The sequence below is a fragment of the Eulemur rufifrons genome, chromosome 28, assembly GCF_041146395.1.
Source record: "Eulemur rufifrons isolate Redbay chromosome 28, OSU_ERuf_1, whole genome shotgun sequence".
In the NCBI taxonomy this organism is placed as follows: Eukaryota; Metazoa; Chordata; class Mammalia; order Primates; family Lemuridae; genus Eulemur; species Eulemur rufifrons.
Window position 1 is genome coordinate 61,873,419 of NC_091010.1, and position 22,989 is coordinate 61,896,407.

General features: G+C 36.9%; 1 protein-coding gene across 3 annotated transcripts in view; it reads right to left on the reverse strand.

Moving 5' to 3' along the window:
* The window catches only part of MCMBP (minichromosome maintenance complex binding protein), a 48,633-nt gene that overhangs the window by 11,585 nt on the left and 14,059 nt on the right, over positions 1–22,989 (reverse strand). For 2 of the 3 annotated variants that reach the window (XM_069461157.1, XM_069461155.1), the window contains exons 2-10: positions 17,717–17,802; positions 16,999–17,139; positions 16,831–16,872; positions 13,020–13,121; positions 9,708–9,852; positions 7,536–7,687; positions 5,964–6,064; positions 656–834; positions 116–239 (exon numbers count right to left, since the gene is read on the reverse strand). In XM_069461157.1, the coding sequence (XP_069317258.1) occupies positions 116–239; positions 656–834; positions 5,964–6,064; positions 7,536–7,687; positions 9,708–9,852; positions 13,020–13,121; positions 16,831–16,872; positions 16,999–17,073 (920 nt within the window). In that variant the 5' untranslated portion in view covers positions 17,074–17,139; positions 17,717–17,802. The remainder of the gene's footprint in view (positions 1–115; positions 240–655; positions 835–5,963; positions 6,065–7,535; positions 7,688–9,707; positions 9,853–13,019; positions 13,122–16,830; positions 16,873–16,998; positions 17,140–17,716; positions 17,803–22,989) is intronic. The other variant, XM_069461156.1, reaches the window with a different exon arrangement.

Consider the following 22,989-nt stretch of genomic DNA (forward strand, 5'->3'; position numbering starts at 1 on the left):
ACTTGATGAGGCCTAATAAACTAAAACATAAAAATTACATCATAAATTTTCCTGCTGTTTTCCACTTTCTACACACATCAAACTCCCTGAATTCCCACCAGGAATATATACTTACACTGTAGAGATGAGATGCAATATAAGGTATTCAGCAGCCAAACTATCCCCCAAAAGGGCATGAGTGAGGAACCCAAGCATTTCTGCCCTGACTGGAGATAACTCGGACATGAAACCTGAAACAACTGGAGGAGGAAGGGAGAACAGATTCAGAATACAAACACCAGTTCCTTGCAAGTGTCTTGTGGTAAAAAATAACTATGTGAACAAAGTACAATTCAGTATATGACTAGTATAGACTTGAAATATTGATCAGTAAGTGATGCCAATCTTAAAAGTAAGACAGCTTTGTATGCTCTTTTTCCAGCCTAATTTCTTTTCTTTTTTCTTTCCCCCGAATCGATCTGAACACACATCAAGTGGCCTAATTTCAATGAAGACAATTAAGAGGAAAATGGGGGAAAGAAACAGAGATTACTGGAAAAACTTATTCTGACAAATGAGGACCTGACTTTCGATTCCACTATAAGCATATGTTACAGGCAGCTCCAGACACACGCTGAGGCCAACAGTCACTAGTTCACTAGGCTTTAACACTTACACTTACAGGTTTTGCTCTCCTCTTTGTTAAGGCAAGCAGGCAATAATGGGTTGATGTGTTGCAACTTCTGGGCTAAAATCACATGAATTCTTGGCACTAATGAAGCAGGAGGACTGTGTACTCTCTGCTCTTCTGCTGTGTCTGTGCACTCCATTGGATCCAGCAGTGCAGAGGCATCCCTGTGGAGAGACAATGAGGCTTCAATTTGGAGATATATCAACTGTACAGATATAAAAATAATATGCATCTCTGAAGACAAAATTAGAATTCAAGCCAAGAATATTTCTACCTATACATGTCCTGTAAGAACAGAAAGTGGCTTCTCACTGTAAAATGTTATATCACACAGATTTCGAGCTAGTTAGGTCATATTATGATATAATGTATTTATTCCATTCTTTAAGAACAATAATATTTCTTATTCAGTATGCTATCACTGCAATAAATGGGATCCAGGATGTTACTCATTTTAACATTATTTCAAAATACAGATACTCTTTCTTTAACTATCAGCTGAGATATCAAACACTTCACAGCACATCTCAAAAACTGGGGTCTTCAAAGGAAACAAAGACGTTCTATAATAAAGACATCTGCACTCAAAGGTTTATGGCAGCACAATTCACAATAGCAAAGATGTGGAAACAACCCAAGTGCTCATTAGTACATCAGTGAATTAATAAAATGTAGTATGTGTATACCATGGAGTTCTACTCAGCCACACCAAAAAAAATGTTGACCTAGCACCTCTTGTATTATCCTGGATAGAGCTTGAGCCCATCCTTCGAAGTGAGGTATCATAAGAATGGAAAAAGAAGCACGAGATGTACTCCCCATCAAATTGGTACTAACTGATCAACACTAAGGTGCTCACATGGTAGTAATATTCATTGGGTGCTGGTCAGGTGGGAGGAGGCTGGTGGGGGATGGTAAACTTACAACTAACCGATGCGAAGCGCACTGTATGGGGGAAGGGCACGCTTGTAGCCCTGGCTCGGATGAGGCAAAGGCATTATATGTAACCAAAATATTTGTACCCCCATAATATTCTGGAAAAACAAAACAAAACAAAGCAAAAAAACAAAAAACCTGGGGTCTTTTTCTCAAATGCAATCTGGTATCTATTATTCATTGTGTGGAGAATCTATTCATCTCTATCTTGCTCATTATGTTTCCTAAATTTTATTCTTGCATGATACTTTCCTTGAATAGTGAGTGGACAAGCTATGAAGATAAAGGCGAAATTTTTCAGATTTGCTAAATAAATTAGCAGATGATAGATTTATTGTGAGATGACTGAAACAAATGACTAAAATGTTTTTATATCTTCAGACTTTTATAGATTCTACAGACTCTAGAGTAATAAATTCATACGACTATTTCCTTCTACTACAAGAATGACAACCTTTTACACAGTACATAACACATGATGGGCAACGGTCAACGCTTTACACACATAAATTCATTAAAACCTCACAACTACCCTTATTTATAACGAGGAAACCAAGCTGAAGGTCACACAGCTAGTAAGTGGGCAAATAAGGATTCCAACCCAAGGCCATCTGCCTGTCTGTGCTGTTAACCTCTAAATAAACTGCCTCAATAATGAAGTAACTAAAGCAGGAAAGTCATCATAACCAGAAATTGCCAATATCAGCAATTTTATATACTATAATTAAGAGATTGTTATTCAAGTTTATTAAAGTTGTTTAAAATTTTTATTTTGCAACATTTCTTTTTAGTATGAAAAATGTAAAGTTCTTCCTATGCAGAAATCAAGACAAATATCCAGTATTCAACAAGGGAAGTCTATTGTAGAGCAGGAACATCAGTCCTTTCTCTTGGCAACCTCAGAACAAAAGAGCATAAGAAAGATCTAGATTTCCCAGATATACTGTGTTCAGTAAAAAAAAAACAAAACACAAAAGTATAGGTGGGACACGGTGGCTCATGCCGTAATCCCAGCACTCTGGGAGGCCGAGGTAGGAGGATTGCTTGAACCCAGCTTAAGCAAGAGTGAGACCCGTCTCTACTAAAAATAGAAAAATCGTGGCATGCACCTGTAGTCCCAGCTACTCGGGAGGCTGACGCAGGAGGATCCCTTCAGCCCAGGAGTTTGAGGTTGCAGTGAGCTATGATGACACCACCACATTCTACCCAGGGTGACAGAATGAAACTCTGTCTCAAAAAAAAAAAAAAAAAAAAGGGAAATTGAACCTCACTACCTCCCCCCTTTCTATTCTTATTAAAGTATAAAAGAGCACATATCCTATGCCACCTTTTATAGAAGAAAATGGTGGGAACAGAATATACACAGATCCACCTATTTTTGTAAAACAGAAATACATGAAGGATAAATCAGAAACCGAGAATAAAGGTTCCCTAAGGAGGCTGGGTGGGAATAGGCAAGCAGGAATGGGGATAGCAGGGAATAGTACTCCTGACAGCTTTCTGTATAGTTTTGATTTGGCAACAATGCTAACATTTCCTACACTTAAAAAAAAAAATCAAAACAATAGGGGTGGAGAAAAAACTCTGAAGTGAAACACAATCAGACCCAAATGAACCTCTATAAAACATATAATGGAATCACGCTGAAGGGGGTGGAAAGTTAACCAAGTAACCTTGGAACATAGTACTCTGACTATATAGCCTCCTACCAAAATAAAAATGAGGCCAGGCACAGTGGCTGCCCTGGAAATAAATGTAAAAGGAATGCCAGAAAATAAATGCAGAAGGAATGACTGAGTTAGACAAGTGCCAATATGGCAATAACTGATTCAAACAAGAATCATCAATCCCAGCACTTTGGGAGGCCAAGGCAGGAGGATCACTCGAGGCCAGGAGTTCTGAGGCCAGCCTGGGCAACATAGTGAGACCTCATCTCTACAAAAAATAAGAAAAATTAGCCAGGCATGTGCCTGTAGTCCTAGCGACTCAGGAAGCTGAGGCAGGAGGATTGCTTGAGCCCAGGAGTTCGAGGCTGCAGTGAGCTACGATCGCAACACTGCACTCCAGTTGTATGACAGATCACATCTTAAAACAAAAAAACAACAACAAAAAAAAACCAAAACAGAAATAAACATTGAACTCTAGTTACTAGGTTTGTGTTTTCTAGGGCTACCAATTCTAAAATTTCCTTCTGTGCACTGTAGAAATGAGCAGATGATATACTGTGGATAATGAGAGTCAAGCTTCTATTAGAAAAGAGAGTTACAAATCTGGAAAGGACAATGAGAATGGCTTCTCTGGTGTTGAACTGGAATCACAGGTGTAGTATGAACTCGTGCTTTTTCATTGATGTAGAAATATACGAAGACATATGTATATGTGAGTATATATGTGTGTGTAAATGTGTATATCCATATATGGATATGTGTATGTATCCCAGCTCTGTCCACTAAAAGGGCACAGAAGCAAAGCTAATGCAGTACCAATGATCACACCTGGCACTCAGATCTTGATTTTTAAAACAATTCCCCACTTAAAGAAACCGGTACTTTTTGAAAAAAATGGCTAACATTGGGGCTGGCACATGGAAAGTACAAGATAAGGCTGAAACAGCTTAATGGGCCAGACAATAAACGTGTTAACAAATGATAAGGTCATCTCAAAAAAAGACTCAGAGCCTGCTTAAAATGGCTTGTACTAGCCAAATCTGAGAAAATTTGAGTCTCAAAATAATGATACTAATACTGAATAAAACAAGAATCAGTCCATACTGATATAAGAAAATAAATTACCTGAATAAACAAGTGGAAGAGAAATCTCTCTTACAGTAGAATGCCAGAAAATAAACACAGAAAGAATGATTGAGTTAGACAATTGCCAACATAGCAATATTTGATTCAAGCAAGAATCATCAATGGATGCTAAGATAACTTGGTAAACGTTTAATGAGAAATGGGATATTTACATAGTCTGAAAGTATCTTCCTCTAACTTACTTGTTAAGTACAAAGCGAAAAACAGTAACTTTATAGGAGAGACACCTGGTAGACACCACCTTAACCAAGTGAGCAAAATTTACATCACCAGTAATAGGACAAACTGACATCATGTGCCTCCTACTGCAATGCACTGAGGACACCTCACTTCATGTTCTTTTTTGTAAGAACGTGGGTATTCCTGCCCAAAATGCATAAGCTGAATCTAATCATGACGAAACATCAGATACACAAACTGAGAAACATTCTACCAAATAACTAGCTTATACTCTAAAAAAGGGTCAAGGTTCTCTGTTCTCCACCATATCGGAAGGCAGCCATGTGCAAACCAGGAAATGGGTGGGCCCTTGCTAGACAACAGATCTGCTGGTGCCTTGATATTGGACTTTCCAGCCTCCAGGACTGTGAGACATAAATCTCTGTTGTTTAAGCCCATCCCTCTCTCCCCAAATAGTGTCAAGGCCATGAAAGACAAAGAAAGGCTAAAGACTGTTTCAGATGCATACAATGAGTGATCCTGTAGATCTTGGACCAAGAGTAAGGAGTGGGGAGTACAAAAAAGAACATGATTGAGACAATTAGCAAAAGTAAGTATGGACTGTGGATTAGTGTATCATGTGTTTAAGATAAATTTCCTAATTTTGATACCTATACTCTGATTATATATGAGAAAGTCATTGTTCTTAGGAAATGCTGACTCAAGTATTTAGGGATAAAAGGGTTTGATGTCTGCAATGTACTTTTCAGTGTTTCAGAAAAACATGTACATAGATCATGTAATCCTAGCACTCAGGGAGACCGAGCTGGGAGGATCACTTAAGGTCAGGAGTTCGAGAGCAGCTGAGCAAGAGTGAGAACCCTGTCTCTACTAAAAATAGAAAAAAAATTAGCTAGGCAACTAAAAATAGAAAAAAAAAAAAAAAAAAAAATTAGCCAGGCAACTAAAAGTAGAAGAAGAAGAAGAAGAAAAAAAAATAATAAAATAATATATATATATATATATATATATATATATATTAGCCAGGCGTGGTAGTGCATGCCTGTAGTCCAAGCCACTTGGGAGGCTGAGGCAGGAGGATTGCTTGAGTCCAGGAGTTTGAGGTTGCAGTGAGCAAGGCTGATGCCATGGCACTCTAGCACAGGCAACAGAGCAAGACTACGTCTCAAAAAAAAAAAAAAAAAAAAAAAAAAAGTACATAGAGACCACTAATGAATGAGAAAGCACATGGGGCATAAGTGTTAATAACTGGTAAATCTGGGTAATGGGGAAAAAGGGAATTCTTGATAACTGTCCTGCAACTTTCCTGAAAGTCTGGAGTTATAGCAAAATAAAAAATAACCAAAAAGAGCAAACAGACTCACCTGTCATCATTATTCAGTATACTTAGCACAGGATCCACAGATAGTATGCCATATAGCTCAAGAATGTCATTTACTTTGAAACAATCCCAATCTTCATAGACCTAACAAGAGACCCACATGAAATCACATTGTTAGGGCTAACACAAAAAAAGGCTAAGCTATTAGTCTTGAAGTAACATTAATAATATTATCTTAGAATTTCAGATCAGGAAATGGACCTTAAAGCAACTCCTTTACTTCATAAATTGAGACCAAAAGAAGTAAGGTACCTGTCTAAAGTCATTCTGCTAGTTACCAAATAAGTTTAAAATTATAACATAGGATTCCTAACTCCTAGATCAATGTCTGATTTCAATATACCACACTACTTCAAAGAAAAGACTTTTCTCAAGGCTGATGGTCAATTCAAACTACAAACACGCATCATCTCAAAACTTGTTAACCATACCAACGGAAGGGAAAAAACCCCCCAAGATTATTAACTTCGGGCTTATTCATAAACTATGCAACATTTGAAGGATTAACACAAAATTTAAACTGGCTAGAAGATTTTTCACAACAAAAAAAAAACTTTCAAAATTGTCTGTCATGATGGACATTAGTAACTGTCAAAGCTTCTTACTGGTGAGACCTGACAGAAGTATGGCAGGGGAATAAGTGGAAATTCCAGCCCCTGTGCTACATATCACTGAAGGGCTATTTAAATGAAAACCACCAAGAATAAGAATGGAAATTGTCAATGACCATTTTTGAAACTTTTATCATGTGTTCAATTATCAGGATCAAAAAACCATTGAAGGTTTTCTTCTTCTATTTTATTTTAAATACAAGTGCGAAATGAGTTTTGCTAAGAGAAAGACGAATGGTAACAATGAAGAAGATATTACGAAGTTAGAAATGATATAGGAAGGAAGTAGACATAAATTAAAATGTTGTTCCACTTCTACATTTAAAATATTTGACTCTTTAAGAACGCTGTGTAGCCAGAATAAGGGTCTACCCAGAGATGTCCACAATCTAATCTCAGAACTTGTGAATGCTACCTTACATGCAAAAGGAACTTGCAGGTGTGATTAAATTAAGGACCTCGAGAATGGGGGATTATCCTGGATCATCAATGTAATCACACACAGGTCCTTAAAATCGGGGAACCTTTCCTGGCTATGGTCAGATGAGATATGATTATAAAAAAATGGTTAGACAGATGCAACGTTGCTGGCTGTGAATAAGGAGGAAGGGGCCACAAACCAGGGCAAGCAGATGACCTCTAGAAGGCAGAGAAGGTAAACAAAACAAAAAAAAAATAAACAAACAAAAAAATCCCAACCCAGATTCTCCCCTAAATCCTCCAGAAGGAATGTAGCCCTGCTGGCACCTTGATTTTACCCTAGTGAGACCCCTATCAGGCTTCTGACCTAAAGGCTGTAAGATAATACATTTATATTGCTTTAGGCTACTAAGTTTGTAGTGATTCATTATAGCAATAAAAGAATACAAATACTAAGAGTTTTCCATTTTAACTTCTGAGACATATAACATGTCCATGTCAGATCTATGAAAGGTTTTTATTACCTTCACAAGGCATGCAGGGCCCTTTTCTCCTGGCAATGGAAAATTCAGATCAAAAGGAGAAGAAAGGTTCAGGGAGTTCAGCTGTTGCCCAGTAGAAGCTTCAGTTTCTAAACGCTTTGGCTCTCCACACCACTGGAGTCCACCAATACTCCCTAAATTCAAAGGATAGCATTGCACTTAGTCATTTCTAAGGCCTCCCGGAGAAAAAGAACATTCCATAACTGCCTTTCAAGTTTGATATAAATGATGCTTGTGAGCTCACAAAGTTCAGGTTGTTACAGTTTTTAAGAAAATGGCACATACTAACAAAGTTCTCTGACCTATAAGAGAACAAGGATAAATATGAAGATCTGAAAATTTTAATATTTTTCCTACTATAAAATGGCAACAAATTCCTCCCATCAAATCATGTCTAAGTACTTTCAAAAGTTAATATTAGGCCGGGGGCAGTGGCTCATGCCTGTAATCCTAACACTCTGAGAGGCCAAGGTGGGAGGATCACTTGAGGTCAGGAGTTCGATTACAGCCTGAGCAAGAGCAAGACCCCATCTCTACCAAAAGTAGAAAAAAAAGCCAGGTGTGGTGGCCTGTGCCTGTAGTCACAACTAGTCGGGAGGCTGAGGCAGGAGGATTGCTTGAGCCCAGGAGTTGGAGGTTGCAGTGAGCTACGCTGATGCCACTGCACTCTACCCGGGCAACGGAGTGAGATGCTGTCTCCAAAAAAAAAAAAAAAAAAAAAAAACAAAAAAACAAACAAAAAAAAAACTGAACCCCCATCCTCACTCCTCCCACCTTCACACACACAAAAAAAGTGAATTCTGAATAAGGTTGACAGATTATATCAATGTCCATTTCTTGATTGACATTCTACTATAATTATGTAATATGTCACCATTGGGGGAAAGTAGGAGAAGGGCATATAGGATCTCTCTATAGTTTCTTATAACTGCATGTGAATCTACATTTATCTTAAAATAAAAAGGTTAAAAATATGTATAGCCTAAAAGACTGACTAGAAATCAACAAGTTGAACTTTACATAATTAAAGTACTCAAAGGTATAAAAATCCCAAACAAAAAGGGTAAGAAACATAAGGTGGCATCAACTACTTAAATGATAAAAAAGAGAATTACCATATTTCCTGGACTTGAATACATCACTTATTATTATGATACACCATTAATTTTAATAAACTTTGGGTGTGGGTGGAGAAAAAGAATACTACCTCATTTGTATGTGCTCACTGTAAAACATTCCAATTTTAAAAACATTAAAATATGTCTTATAAGTTTATAAAGTAGAATATATGGTTCCACGAAATTCTTTAGCAAGTTTTTGTTTACCACTGATTGTTAAATTTGCCTTCTTAACCCATTCTTGCAGATAGTAAATGATTAGATCCATCTGTTTTACCTCCTTTCCTTCTGAACAAAGGTGCTAAAGGGAAGTGACTGGAGAAAGGAGAAATAAAGACAAACTTATCTACCTGCCATAACAAAGAAATTCACTGCTTATAAAAGCTGTAATTGAAATCAATAATAATATATAGCAATTCTGAAATTCTTTGGTTCCAATAGTTCCTTTTACAAAAAAAGAAAGCAAGCAAGAAAGAAAGAAATTAATTCTCTCATGTTCTCAGGAAATTTCAACTTTTGGTCTGTTTGTTTTAATCAGAAATAGTACTTTAAGTATATTTAAAAAAATAAACCACTACAAATGCCTCTGGTACATCACAATTCTGTTTTCCTTGATGTTTTTAGTTCTACAAAATAAAAGTACCAATATTCTAAAAAAAATGAGAAAGGATGTTTTCTAACATAAATAATTTTTAGGATAAAGTACCATCCTTCCACATTACTTAAGAGTTGGGGAAAAAAATAAGAGGATTGAAAATACCTTGTCCAGCTAACCACTTGAGACTCTAAAAACATATATTTAGAGCAGCCAATTCTCACTAAGTGATGTCTAATTGCTCAGTTACAAACCATAGTCTGACCAAAGAGTACCGTAAAAACTCTCAAAACTGTGTATAATAGTGATAAACTTGAAAGCAAGGTTGCCACATCATCACCAACACCTAAATCTAGAGCTGTGTTATGAAACAATTTATTCTGAAAACCAATTGACTGTGAGCGAGCAGAGGTCTACAGGAAGCGTGTTGGCAGACACTACCTGCTTGTCTGGCACCTGCATGTTGGTCTTTCTGTTTATTGGGCTGTAGGTCCATATCTTCATCATCTTCATAACTCCTCTTGTGACGACTGGGAGTGTAGGATGTTGAGGGACTGACTCGAGCTTGGTTTGCATTAACATAGGCGTTAAATGAAAGGTTAAGAAAAGACTACCACGAACTGAGGAATATCCTAAATTTTATGCTAATCGTAACTTATAAAAGATTACTAGTTTGGCAATTCAGTTAAATGGAAATGTATTTTTAAAAGGAGGCTAGACTGCCAGTTTTTGTTCATGAGAGTAACAGGTAACAACTGTATTCTGCCATCTCTGCTGTAAACAACTATGTAACTGGACAAAATACATGAAGCCATTCTTTTCAGTCACTGGACAACTGGAAGCATAAGGCTATGATCCTCGAAGGAGGAGAAACACACCAGGTAAACTTCACATTCTTCCAGCTCTCTGGGAGGCACTTTCCAAACTGCAACAAAAAGCAACTCCCTGCTCTTACTGGTGGAGAAAAAATAGTGCTTAGCTCAGCTATTGAAGCAATTGGAATTTGCAGAAAAGTACTAGGAAGGAAGCATTTGCATATGGAAGAAGACCCAGAAATCTGTGCAGGTTCTGTTTGGATCCTTGGCCAAATACTAAGCTGTGGATGCATAAGTCAAGATTCCTTGAAGCCTAGCAGAGAACACCTGTTGTTTGGCCAAAAGTTAAATAGAGACTCTGGAAGTAGTACAGTACTAGGGCTGGACTTTGCCAAGAATCCCAGGCATTTAGGTAAGACCTGGAAAGAGCATACCTCATGAATAAGGACTATGTCTTATACAGCAAGCGCTGCTCTACACCAATCTTAACAGATCCCAAAACCAGGCCTTGATAAGATCAAAGTGATCCAATAAAGTATATGTCAGAACAAAATGCAACATTCTTGAAAAGAAGACAAAAAAACTAAACTCTCTACAATGCTGTAAATCAACATACAACAAAACATTAATTAGTTATGTGAAGAAGCAGGAAAATATGACCTATAATCGAGATTACAGTCAATAGAAACAAATCCAGAAAATGACCCAGACATTGGGATTAGTGGACAAGGACACTAAAACACAATTACGAAATTCAGAATTTTAAAAGAAAAGATGGATATAATTAGTCAACAGATGAAGAATATTAGCAGAGAAATGGAAACAATGAAAAAACAAAACGAAAAATCTAGAACTGAATAAAATATCTGAAATGAAAAAAAATCACTTAGTAGGCTTGACAGCAGATTGGCGATAACAGAAAAAAAAGTTAGTGAGCTCGAACATAGGTCAATAATAGGTATCCAAACTGAAGCAAAGGGAGAAAAGGGATAAAAAACAAACAAAAATGAACAGAGCCTGGGTCACCTAGAGAACAATAACAAGTAGACTTAATTATGAAATTTCCCAAATTTTCTTAAAAATATCAACCCACAGATCCAAAAATTTCAACAAAACCCAAGATAAACACATTAAAAAAATCATACCTAGGCACATCATAGTCAAAGTGCTGAAAACTGAAGAGAAAGAATATTAAAAGTGGCCAGAGGAAAACAAGACATATCACATACAGCGGAACAATAAGAATGATGGCTAACCTTTTATCAAAAAACAGTGAAGGCCAGAAGACAATGGCACAATATCATTTAAGTACTGGTATGGGGAAGTATCTGTCAATCAAGAATTCTATATCCAGTGGATATGTATTTCAAAAATGAAAGTGAAATAAAGACATTTTAGCTGAATAGAAACAGACAGAATTCATCTCCAATAAATCTGTACTTAAAAAGAAAAAAAAAAAACAGCTAACGGAAATAATTCCATATAAAAAACAAAGAAGAAAGAGAGCTAGAAATGGTAAATATGTACATAAATATAAAAGATGCATTTTTCCCCATGTCTTAATTTATGCAGAAGACAACTGACAGTTTAAATCAAAAATAGTAATAATATATCATGAGCTCCACAATGAAATATACGACAACAGTACAAAGAACGGGGAAATATATAGAAGTATACTGTTACAAGAGTCAAGTTAAAACAAGAAAAATTTTAAACCAATGACCTGGGCATCCACCTTAAGTAGTCAGAAAAAGACAAATTAAAACCAAACCAAAAGGAAAGGAAATAGTAAGAGCAGAAATCAATGAAACAGAAAACAGTCAAACAGAGAAAATTAGAATAAAAAGTTGGTTGATAATCCCTAGCAACACTAATCAAAAAAAGAGAAAAATAAATTAACACTACTAAGAATGAAAGAGATCAATGCTAGATATCCCACAGACATTAAAAGGAAAATAAAGAAATACGACGAAAAGCTTCGTCAATAAATTCAACTGAATTTAAATGACTTCGAAAGATTCCTTGAAAGATACAATTTATCACAATTGACTTAAAATGCCTGTTAAAAAACAAAACAAAACTGATTAACTTAAAACCATCTCACAAAGAAAATGCCAGGCTAAAAACTGGAAATAAATGTGCTTATCAATCAGAGACTAACACTCAGCAATAAAAAGGAATGAACCACTGATACACGCAACATGGATCACTCTCAATTGCAGAAGTCAGACACAATACTATATGATTCAATTTATGGGACACTCAAAAATAGGTGAAACTAAGCTATGGTGAAAGCATTCAGGATGGTGATTACAGAAGAAGGAAGTGGTGACTGAAAAGTGGCCCAAGGGAATTTTCAAGTACAAGTTCTTTACTTTGACTGGGGTATAAATTATATAAGTGTATGGATTCACCCAAATAACTGAAGTGTATCCTTAAAATCTGTGCATTTCAGTGTATGTGAACCACGCCTTTAAAAATTACTAGCTAAAATTAATTAATTTTAAAAAATGGAGACTGAGATCTTTCCACAATCTCCTCTCAAAAGAACCAACATGTTGTTTTCCCTTAAGAAAATCAGAATGAATTCTAGTCTGAAACTATTTTTTTTAACTTATCATGATTACTCTCTTTTTCAGTATCTTTAAATCTACCTCAATCTTTTTAACACTATTTCATTATAAACATGTGCCACAATTTTAGCATTTCTCAGGGATGAAGATTTAGGTTGTTTTATAGGTTTTCCTGTTTAGGCAAATGAAACACATTTAATTAAAATAGAGCCAAGCTTTGTAAATGAAGAATAATTTTTTTCCAGCTAACTTCACTAGGATAAAAAGACTAAGTTTTAGAAACTCTAAGTCTGAATTGTGGTCTTTTTCATTAAAAAAATAATTAGGAACCATTCAATACATAAGAAGTTTCACATAAAGGATATTTCCTTTACCCATGAAGATTCCCCAGGCACTGGAACACAATAGAAAGTCTGTCTTTCCAAAGTGGTAGTTCTTGGAGAGTTTAAATCCAATTCTTGTTGAGGCTGTGATGTACACAAAAAGTATTTTTAAAATACGTTAAGAGAAATTTAAAAAAATATATTAAATTAGCAACCACATTTTCACATTATAACCACAGCAAATACTACATAGAACTAATTTAATTAACAAGCAACTCCAATTAACATTTTAAAAAGAAAACTGATATAAAATCATTTCAAATGCAATAATCAAAACACTATCTCTTAAATCCATAATACACAGTACCCTAAGGTTACAAAATTAAATCCTTTTTAATCCTTTCAAAGACAAAGCACATGGTAATCCCACTGCCTCTTTTAGAGAAAAGTATCAGAATCAGCCTATTACAATACAGGAATTTAATGACCTATTCCTTATTAAGTAGCTCTAGATGAGATTTAAAAGTCAGATATTACTCCTTAGGAAAGGTATATTCTCTATTTCAAATATACATAGAAAACTCTAAGAGGAAGAAAGGACTCAAGAGACATCAAGTTTGAGCCTGAGATAATGCATACAAGCTGGGATTTTTGGTTGCTTCCTTCTTTCCAGTCCCAAGGTCCCCTTTTCCTGAAATGGGGCTTTTATTCTTAACTCTTTAGAAACAAAGATATAGATTATTAAGTATGAAATGTCTGATTTCCTTAACTACTAAGTTTGATAGTTGATATCTCTGACATTTCACTTTGACACTTATTTTATTGTGAAGGTATATCCTCAGTCTGCAAACGCACTTTGCGGCTTGTGATTATCTTTCAAGTTTTTTTAAAGAGCAATTTTAGTGAAACTATGGATAAGTCAAAAAATTGTGTTATTTTCGAATGAGTTCCATCATGGAACCAGTGCAGCTCAGACAGCTTGAAACATCAACGAAGAGTTTGTGAAGGATGTGGCTAATGAACATACAGTACATTGATGGTTTGAGAAGTTCTGTTCTGGTGATTTTCATCTTGAAAATGAGCCACATGGGTGACCTGAGAACAAGGTGGATAATGATGAGCTGAAAGCTGCAGTGGAAGCGAATCCATCTCAACTCACAGGTGCAGCAAGGTTTGACCAAATGGTCCAAAAACGTTGGACCATTTGAAACAAGTCGGCAAGGTAAAGCAGCTGGATACATGCAAATTAAACAAGCATCAGCAGAGAAATTGTCTCTAAGCTTGCCTTTCTTGCTGTCACAACATAAAGGCGAACCATTTCTACACCATATTGTTATGTGTGATGAAAAATGGATTCTTTTGATAATCATAAGCATTTGGCCCAACGGTGGGATAAAGATGAAGTGCCAAAACACAGTCCAAAACCGCATATTCATCAAAAAAGGCTAATGGTATCTGTTTGGTGGTCCAGCGCTGGTATTATCCACTACGGCTTCACGAAACCTGATCAATCGATTACACTGTATGTCTGCTGCAACCAATTGGATGAAATGACAAAGATGCTCATGAAGCAGCAGCTGAGATTGTTCAATAGAGACAGCCCAATCCTCTTACAAGACAATGCTTGACCACATGTCGCACGAACAACGCTGCTCAAGCTATAGAAGCTGGACTTGGAAACTCTCTGTCATCCACCATATTCACTGGACCTTGCATCAACTGACTACCATGTCTTCCAGGCTTTGGACCGCTTCTTCCAAGGAAAAATATTCAATTCTCAACAAGCTGTGGAAAACGCCTTTCACAATTTCATTGCCACTTGCTCTCCAGGCTTCTTCGCTGCTAGCATAAACAAGCTACTGTTAAGATGGCAAAACTGTGTCGCCAGTTTAGGTGCATACTTTGCTTAATGTACTGCTTGTTTGAGATACAATAAGCTACCTTTTTGATTTGAAATCGGACATTTAATATTTAATGACCTAATATAAACCCTGTCTTAGCCTTTGGTAGTGTTACAAATGGACAGTCTCATCTATTTCACTGGCCCATTTTCAAATGCTGAGATTACTGAGCTACATTATATTATTGTGTACTAGAAAAACTTATGTATTAATATATTACCCTAATGTATTAGGGCTCCTTAAATAAAGGATACAGTAAGCATTTATAAAGTTTATCCATTAGACCTGGAACAACATTTATCTTATGGAAACACTCTAAAAGAAAAAAGACATTGGGAGACCTGAAGAGCCATCTTTCAAATGAGTTCATTACTCTAAATAATTGTTGGAAGTTACATTTTTGTTTAATATAATCTTTGCAGTAACCTTCCAAATTAGGGCTGCCCTTCTGTCCAGATCTGCCCACTGATCTAGAATACTTTATTCAATCAGGAAAAACTTTTACTGTGAATTTAACAGGCTAATATTAGGGTCTGATATAGTCATCTCTTGAGGTTTCAGTAAGCAGGAGTTAGATTCCGAGGACCAGATAACCTGATAAACTAAGATTCAGGATTCACAAAGCAGAGAACTAGATCCAGAATGTAGGTAACTCCCCAAAGGTCTCACTTTTCTACTGGGCCCCTGCCTAGTCAATCTCCACCTGTGGTACTTGTTTTCTTTCCAACAGTTGAAAATCAGGGTCTGTGTTTCAACAGAACCACCTGAAAAACAAATAGCAAACTATGGGAGACATTTTTGGTGATAACATATTTATTTTGACATATTGATATAATTATTTTTCCTATTTTTTTTTCCTATTTTTTGTAGAGATGGGGTCTCGCTCAGGCTTGTCCTGAACTCCTGGTCTCAAGCAATCCTCCCACCTTGGCCTCCCAAAGTGCTAGGATTACAGGCATGAGCCACCGCACCTGGCCTCTTTTTTACTACTAAACTAGAAATGCGTATTAAACCTTCCCCAGCTATAGCACGAGGCATGTTGAAGAGGTGTCAGAATGAAATTCTGTTTAATTCTGCATATTGTTGCCCTATATCAGAGAAACAATGCAAACAAAATGCAGATATACTGTGGTTCCTCTACATCTGCTCCTTTAGTAAGTTTCTTAAGACTACCCCTTTCAGAATTATAATTATATCCAATGTTCTGCTTTCTTCCCTCCCATTATTGATATGTAAGAATTTCTATTACTGTTTAAGTTCATTAAAAAGATTTTTTCTCCCAGGAAAAAAGGGCAGGACTTAATTATATTTAATCACGCAAGTGTTAAACCCTAAGTTAATATTCTACTTTCATTTCATTGTATTTTAGTTTTCTTTTTTAGAGACAGGGTCTCACTCTACTGCCTGGGCTGAAGTGCAGTGGCTTGATCATAGCTCATTGTAACCTCAAACTCCTGGACTCAAATGATCCTCTCACCATGGCCTCCCAAGTAGCTGGGACTACAGGCATGCACCACCACACTCAGCTAACTTTTTTATTTTTTGTAGAGATGGGGTCTCACTATGTTGCTCAGGTTGGTCTCAAACTCCTGGCCTCAAGCAATCCTCCCACTTTGGCCACCCAAAGTGCTGCGATTATAGGCATGAGCCACCATGCCTGGCCTACTTTCATTTTAAAAGAACTGATCACAACCTGTGAAATTTTTTAACCAAGGATATAGATATCAGAAAAAGAAATTTATTTTATCATTTACAATATTCCCTCTTCTAAAAAGAACTTTGGAAAATAAAAAAAAATCATATCAGAAAAACTCTTAAAGCCAAATGAAGAAAACATTTTACATGATTTCTTAAAAGTTCTTTACACACAAGATAAATTTAAGATCAAATGAATTCTCTGCTTAGCAAAAAATTCTTATTAAAAATGTTTTATATATCTTAAAGATACATACCCCACACTCTGCTACATCTCTGTATTTTCCAAAATGAAGAACCTATGACCCAAAATATAGGATAACAGTATTATATCAATATACCAGAATCAACAATACTATAAACAAAGAACAAAATTAATACCACAAATCATAAGCAGAAAGTTTCATGAAAAAAGCAATACATACACGTGCTTTTGTGTTTTGGTTAACTGTTTCGTAAACTCCCATGTAAAACTCAGGGTCAAACATATCCTGAATCATGCAACGAAATTTCACAAAACTGTTAGGTTTCAAATAATGAAGCGGAACTTCATTCAATGATGGTACCTTAAAGGAAAACAAATAAAATATCCTGTCTATAAAACATTAAGCATATATAATAGACTCAAACTGGTAAACACATACATCACTGGCTCCATTAGGGAGCCACATAGTCTCAATGGTCAACATAACATAACCGTTGGGATAAAAGTACTTTCCAAGTTCTTACAAGTTTGTAAGATAACATTTGACCATAATGTAAAAGGATGCTTTTCCTTCAGAATATACTTTTCAGTTAGCAAAAAGGCATTATACACTGTTGAGCTCTTCTCTTCAAAATAGTACATGCCAATTCTTTTAAAATGAAGGTAATAAAACAAAGGTAATCGAAGCTCTGGCAATTTAAGATTTGCCTTAAGAAGTAATGTGGTCATTTACTGCCACCTAGAGGCACAATATAGAAGCATTTAACTGTTTGAACTTAAGTTGCAAAACAGACCAAAATCTTTTAATATTATACAAATGTATTTAAAGCAGAAGTACACAGTAATTTATGCATTTGTAAATTACATGTGGGTTACTACTCTACTGAGAGAAACTATAGTCTGCCCAACCCTCTCCCCTAAAACAGCAATAAGCTTACCCATTTAGGAGCATTATTTTCCTTCAGCTTTTCCTTAAAATACTCAATTACTTTCTTCTCCCAGTCAGGATTAACTCCATTTTGGGCTGAAAGAGAAATATTTTTTTTTCAAAGCTAAAAGGTACAATATATAATGACAGACTACAATCAGGTGTATCACACATTAGTTTAAGCCAGTTCAAAACTGAACTAAAATTTGCTACTACAATAGAATGAATTTTAGATAGAATGATGAATTTTATACTTCAGTGTGTCTGAAGCAGTACACGAGACACTCAAGAAGCTGCCCTACTGTGGGTTGGATATTACTACAAATCAGGAGGACACTGACCTCCTGCAAGCTCCCTGGAGCTTACAAGCTAGCTGAGAACATGAGCTATGAAGCTACCTAGACTAAGCAGCACATGAGCCAGCATTTGTGAAACATTCTGTTTTTTCAAAACATTTTTAGGTAGGTTTTAAAAAATCTTTTCAACTACCCTGAAATGAAGAGCAGAGGGTGTTTTTTTTTTTTTGTTTTTTTTTTTTAACTTTTAATTCGAGAATAATCTCAAAGTTGCAAAGAACACCTGTATCCATGTCCCATTTGCTCTCTCATATATATTTTTCTGATCCATTTAATATTAAGCTCACTATTATACATTATTTTACCTCTCCATATTCCAATTTGTCACATGATCTAATCCTGTCCTCTACTGCAGTGGTCCCCAACCTTTTTGGCACCAGAGATCAGTTTCATGGAAGACAATTTTTCCACAGACGGGGGTGGGGGTGGGGGGTGGTTTCAGGACGATTCAAGTGCATTACATATATTGCGCAGTCAAACTTCTCTGCTAATGATAATCTGTATTTGCAGCCATTCCCCAGCACTAGCATCACCCCCTCAGCTCCACCTCAGATCATCAGGCATTAGATTCTCATAGGAGCGTGAATCCTATAAAATGCATGTGCAAGGGATCTATGTTGTGCACTCCTTATGAGAATCTAACGCTGCTGCTGATCTGACAGGAGGTGGAACTTATGCTGTGATGCGAGTCATGGGGAGTGGCTATAAATACAGATGAAGCTTCGCTTGCTTGCCTGCTGCTCACCTCCTGCTGTGACTAGTTCCTAACAGGCCACTGACCAGTACCGGTCCACAGCCCAGGGGTTGGAGACTGCAGATCTACAGTACTTTTTTCCCTTCAGTACCGGACCCAGCTTAGGATCATATATTGCATTTAGCTATCACATCTCTTTAATTTCCTTTAATTTGGAATAGCTTCTCAATCTTTATCTTTTATGATATTGCTATTTAAGAATAAGACAGGTCCTTTAATAAAAAAATAGAATGCGTCTCATTTTGGATTTGTCCAATTCTTATAATTAGATAGATTCCAGTCAAGTATGACCAATCAGGCTATTATATAAGTGATGTTGTGTCCTTTTAAAGGTATGGTATCTGGAAAGACATGATATCCATCTTTCCCTCTTTGGTAATGGTAATTTTAATCACCCAGTCAAAGTGATAGTCAATTTCTGCACTGTATAGCTACTATTTATCCCTTACAATTAATAAACAATCTGCAGAAGGCACTTAAAGGAATTGGCCAAGACCCCAAAGAGTGAGTTATTGATGGAATACAGATTTATGTGAACTAAAACCACCAAACCACACAGTTGGCCAATCCTGCCACCATTCATATTTATCACACAGGTGCTATGGAGATGTGGAGTAAAAAAATTTTGTCCACGTTAGTTATGGAGCTGATTCTGTTAGAAATGCTCATAAAATCCTGCTAACACCATGCTTTAGCAGAGCTTCCAAACATTTTTACTTAACTGGACAAAGACCAGTTCTGAAAATTAAGTGAGAGAGTGGGGGCTTCCTCAGGTGATTCTGATGCATGAGGATTAAACCCACTAGTAAACTGGTCCTCAAAGCCTGTTTCCTGACCAGTATCATTAGTATCCCCTCAGTACTTGTTAGAAATGCAAATTATTCAGCCAATCCCAAACCTAGTGAATCAGAAACTCTTGGGGTGGAGCCTCACAACTCATGTTTTAAAAACTCTTTTAGGTGACTCTACTGAAGTTTAAGAATCACTGCTCTACTAGACGTGTACCAATAAATGATCAATGAATTGGGGGGAAAAAAGGAGTATTTCTGCATGTAGCCAAAATGGATGTTTAAAGAAAAGACTTATTACCCAGCCATGACTGTGACCTCAGCAATACTATTCTGACTGCATTTCTGTAAGAAACATGAGCATACCAGATAACGGGTGATGGAGCTACATTAAACAGTAATTGGGGGCCCCAGGCCCTGGCTCACAACTGTACCCTAGCACTCTGGGGGGCTGGGGTGGGAAGATCAGCTGAGGTCAGGAGTTTGAGACCAGCCCGAGCAAGAACAACTCTGTCTCTACCAAAAATAGAAAAAATTAGCTGGGCACTGTGGTGCACACCTGTAGTCCCAGCTACTCATGAGGCTGAGGCAGGAGGATCGCTTGAGCCCAGAAGTTTGAGGTTGCAGTGAGCTATGATGACACCAGTGCACTCAAGCCCGGGTGACAGAGTGAGACTCTGTCTTCAAAAAAAAAAAAAGCAGTAATTGGGGAGCAGTAAGTTACTTCTAAGTAACTTGCAGGTATACCAACACAATTGTCTAAAGTAAAGGCCAACTTAGAAGTACCTGGTACTGCCGGACGATTAAAGGAATAGATAATCCCCCAAAATCTAGAGTGCAGCAATAACTGTTCATTATTTATTAAGCCTACTGTTTGCCCAGCACTCTGCCAGGTGCTACAAGGATATTTAGAGCTAAAATAAGCTATGAATAGAATAATGGCTTAAAAGCAAAGAAGAAAAACTAAGATGGATCAAAGAATCTCAGAGAGGGTTTCTGAAAGAGATGGTATTTGAGCCAGGCCTTGAAAGAGGTGTAGACATGAAACATGCTGAAGTGTAAAGGAATCACATATTCTAGATGTAGAGCACCCTGAGGGAAGAATAATGGTAATCCAAGGACAAGGCTGGGCACTACTAGAAAGTCAAGTACTTGGAGTACTAAGTGCTTGTAAGAGAATAAAACCAATGAACAAAAACTAAACGAGGCCATACATATCAAGTTTTCAATACCAGCCCACAAATTTGCTCTCTATTCAAAATTAACCTTCATGTCCCCAGGAACTAGCAAAGACTGGGACATAAGAGCTACCAAGGAATTAACGTTGTGAAAATATGTTGTTTTGCAAGACTAGCTTCCATTCCCCACCTTTTGTCACGTACTTTCTTTATGAGGGAGCAACCACTGCACCCTCACTTTTCAGTTCAAGGTTGTACCTGACCTTAGGCCTCACAATGATTCTGCTGTTTGGCTTCGGGGTGAATGAATCAAAGACAATTCCAAGAATAGGTTTAGTAATGGGGGTTGCAATATTGATAGGTTATAATCCTGAAGCTACATGTGGCCACTGTGACCAAAATCTGTAAAGGCTAAGCCATCCCAGAGGAAAGCAGAGTAAACAGGCAATTCCTGTAGACATCATTTATGTACTTGTTTTTAAGTGAGCCTGACAACAGCCCACCCATGAACCAATGTATTCATCTTTTGGTTTAAGTAAGACCAAGTTGGGTCATTTGCAACCAAAAATCCTGCTTAGCACACTTGGATACCACGCTATCATATATCACTGTATGTCCAGAGTTCCACAAAGAGCACCATGAATTCTTAGCCATCTGAATTTGAGCACCACTGCACTCAATATTGCCCTAGTTTAAGTAGTCTGGGGAACTGAGAGACAATATACAGGCTTTTATAGTCTCACCCATAGTGTACAAGGGTTCCAGTTGTTCTACCTCATCAACACTTGGTCTTGTCAATCTTTTTAACTCTAGTCATTATGCTGGGTATGCAGTGGTGTCTCAATATGCATTTTCCTAATGACTAATGATGTTGTATACTTTTTCAGATGTTTACTGACCATTCTAATAAATCGTTTTGTGAAGGGCCTACTCACAATTTTGCCCATTTTCAAAAACTGGTTTTGTTGTGGCATCACTAATTTCTACGAATTCTTTTATGTATTCTGGATGCAAGCCTTTTATCAGATATATGTAGTACAAACATTTTCTCCTCATCTGTAGGTTGCCTTTTGACATTCTTAACCGTGTCTTTTTTTTTTTTTTTTTTGAGACAGTCTCGCTCTGTTGCCCGGGCTAGAGTGCCGTGGCGTCAGCCTAGCTCACAGCAACCTCAAACTCCTGGGCTTAAGCAATTCTTCTGCCTCAGCCTCCCGAGTAGCTGGCATGTGCCACCATGCCCGGCTAATTTTTTTCTATATATATTTTTAGCTCTTTAGATAATTTCTTTCTTTTTTTAGTAGAGACGGGGGTCTCGCTCTTGCTCAGGCTGGTCTCGAACTCCTAACCTTGAACGATCCTCCTGCCTCGGCCTCCCAGAGTGCTAGGATTACAGGCGTGAGCCACCGGGCCCAGCCTTAACCGTGTCTTTTGATGAGAATTTTTTCATTGATCAATTAATCTGTCAATTTTTTTCTTTTATGGTTACTGATCCTAAGGTCATGAAGATATTCTATGTTTTTTATTTTTCACATTTAGGGCCATAATTAATCCAAATGAAATAAATGTTTTTGTTTATAGTGCAAAATAGGGGTCAAAGCTCATTTTTTTCCAAGCAGGTATCTACTTGTTCTACAACTATTAAAAGACTTTCCTTCCAGCTTTGGCAATTCAGTCAAAAATCAACTCACTATGTTAGTCTATTTCTAGATTCTCTATTTGTCTATCCTTATGCCAATACTATACTGTCTCAATCACTGTAGCTTGATAGTATTAAGTCTTAAAATCAGATAATTAAGGTATTCAACTTTGTTCTTCAAGTTTTTGTCTTGATTATTCTAGATCCTCAATATTTCTATATAATTTTGAGGATCAACTTGTCAACTTCTATGTAAAGTCTGCTAAAATTTTAATTAAGGTTGTGTTGAATCTATAAATTAATTTGAGAAATGATGCCTCATATCAAGTCTTTGATCCATGAACTCTCCCATGGGAGAGAGCAATAAGGAAGACTACATCTGGATTCTTCCAGACTCCATCTGTGTCTTTCTCCCTTATGATCCCACTGTGTATCCTTACTGCACAGCTGTAGTAAGTCTTATGGGTACAACTATATAATGAGTCACATACTTCTTCCACTAAATCTTTGAACACAGGGCTGGTTTTGGGATACCCCCCAAACACATGCATAAATCAACACTTCATTTCTT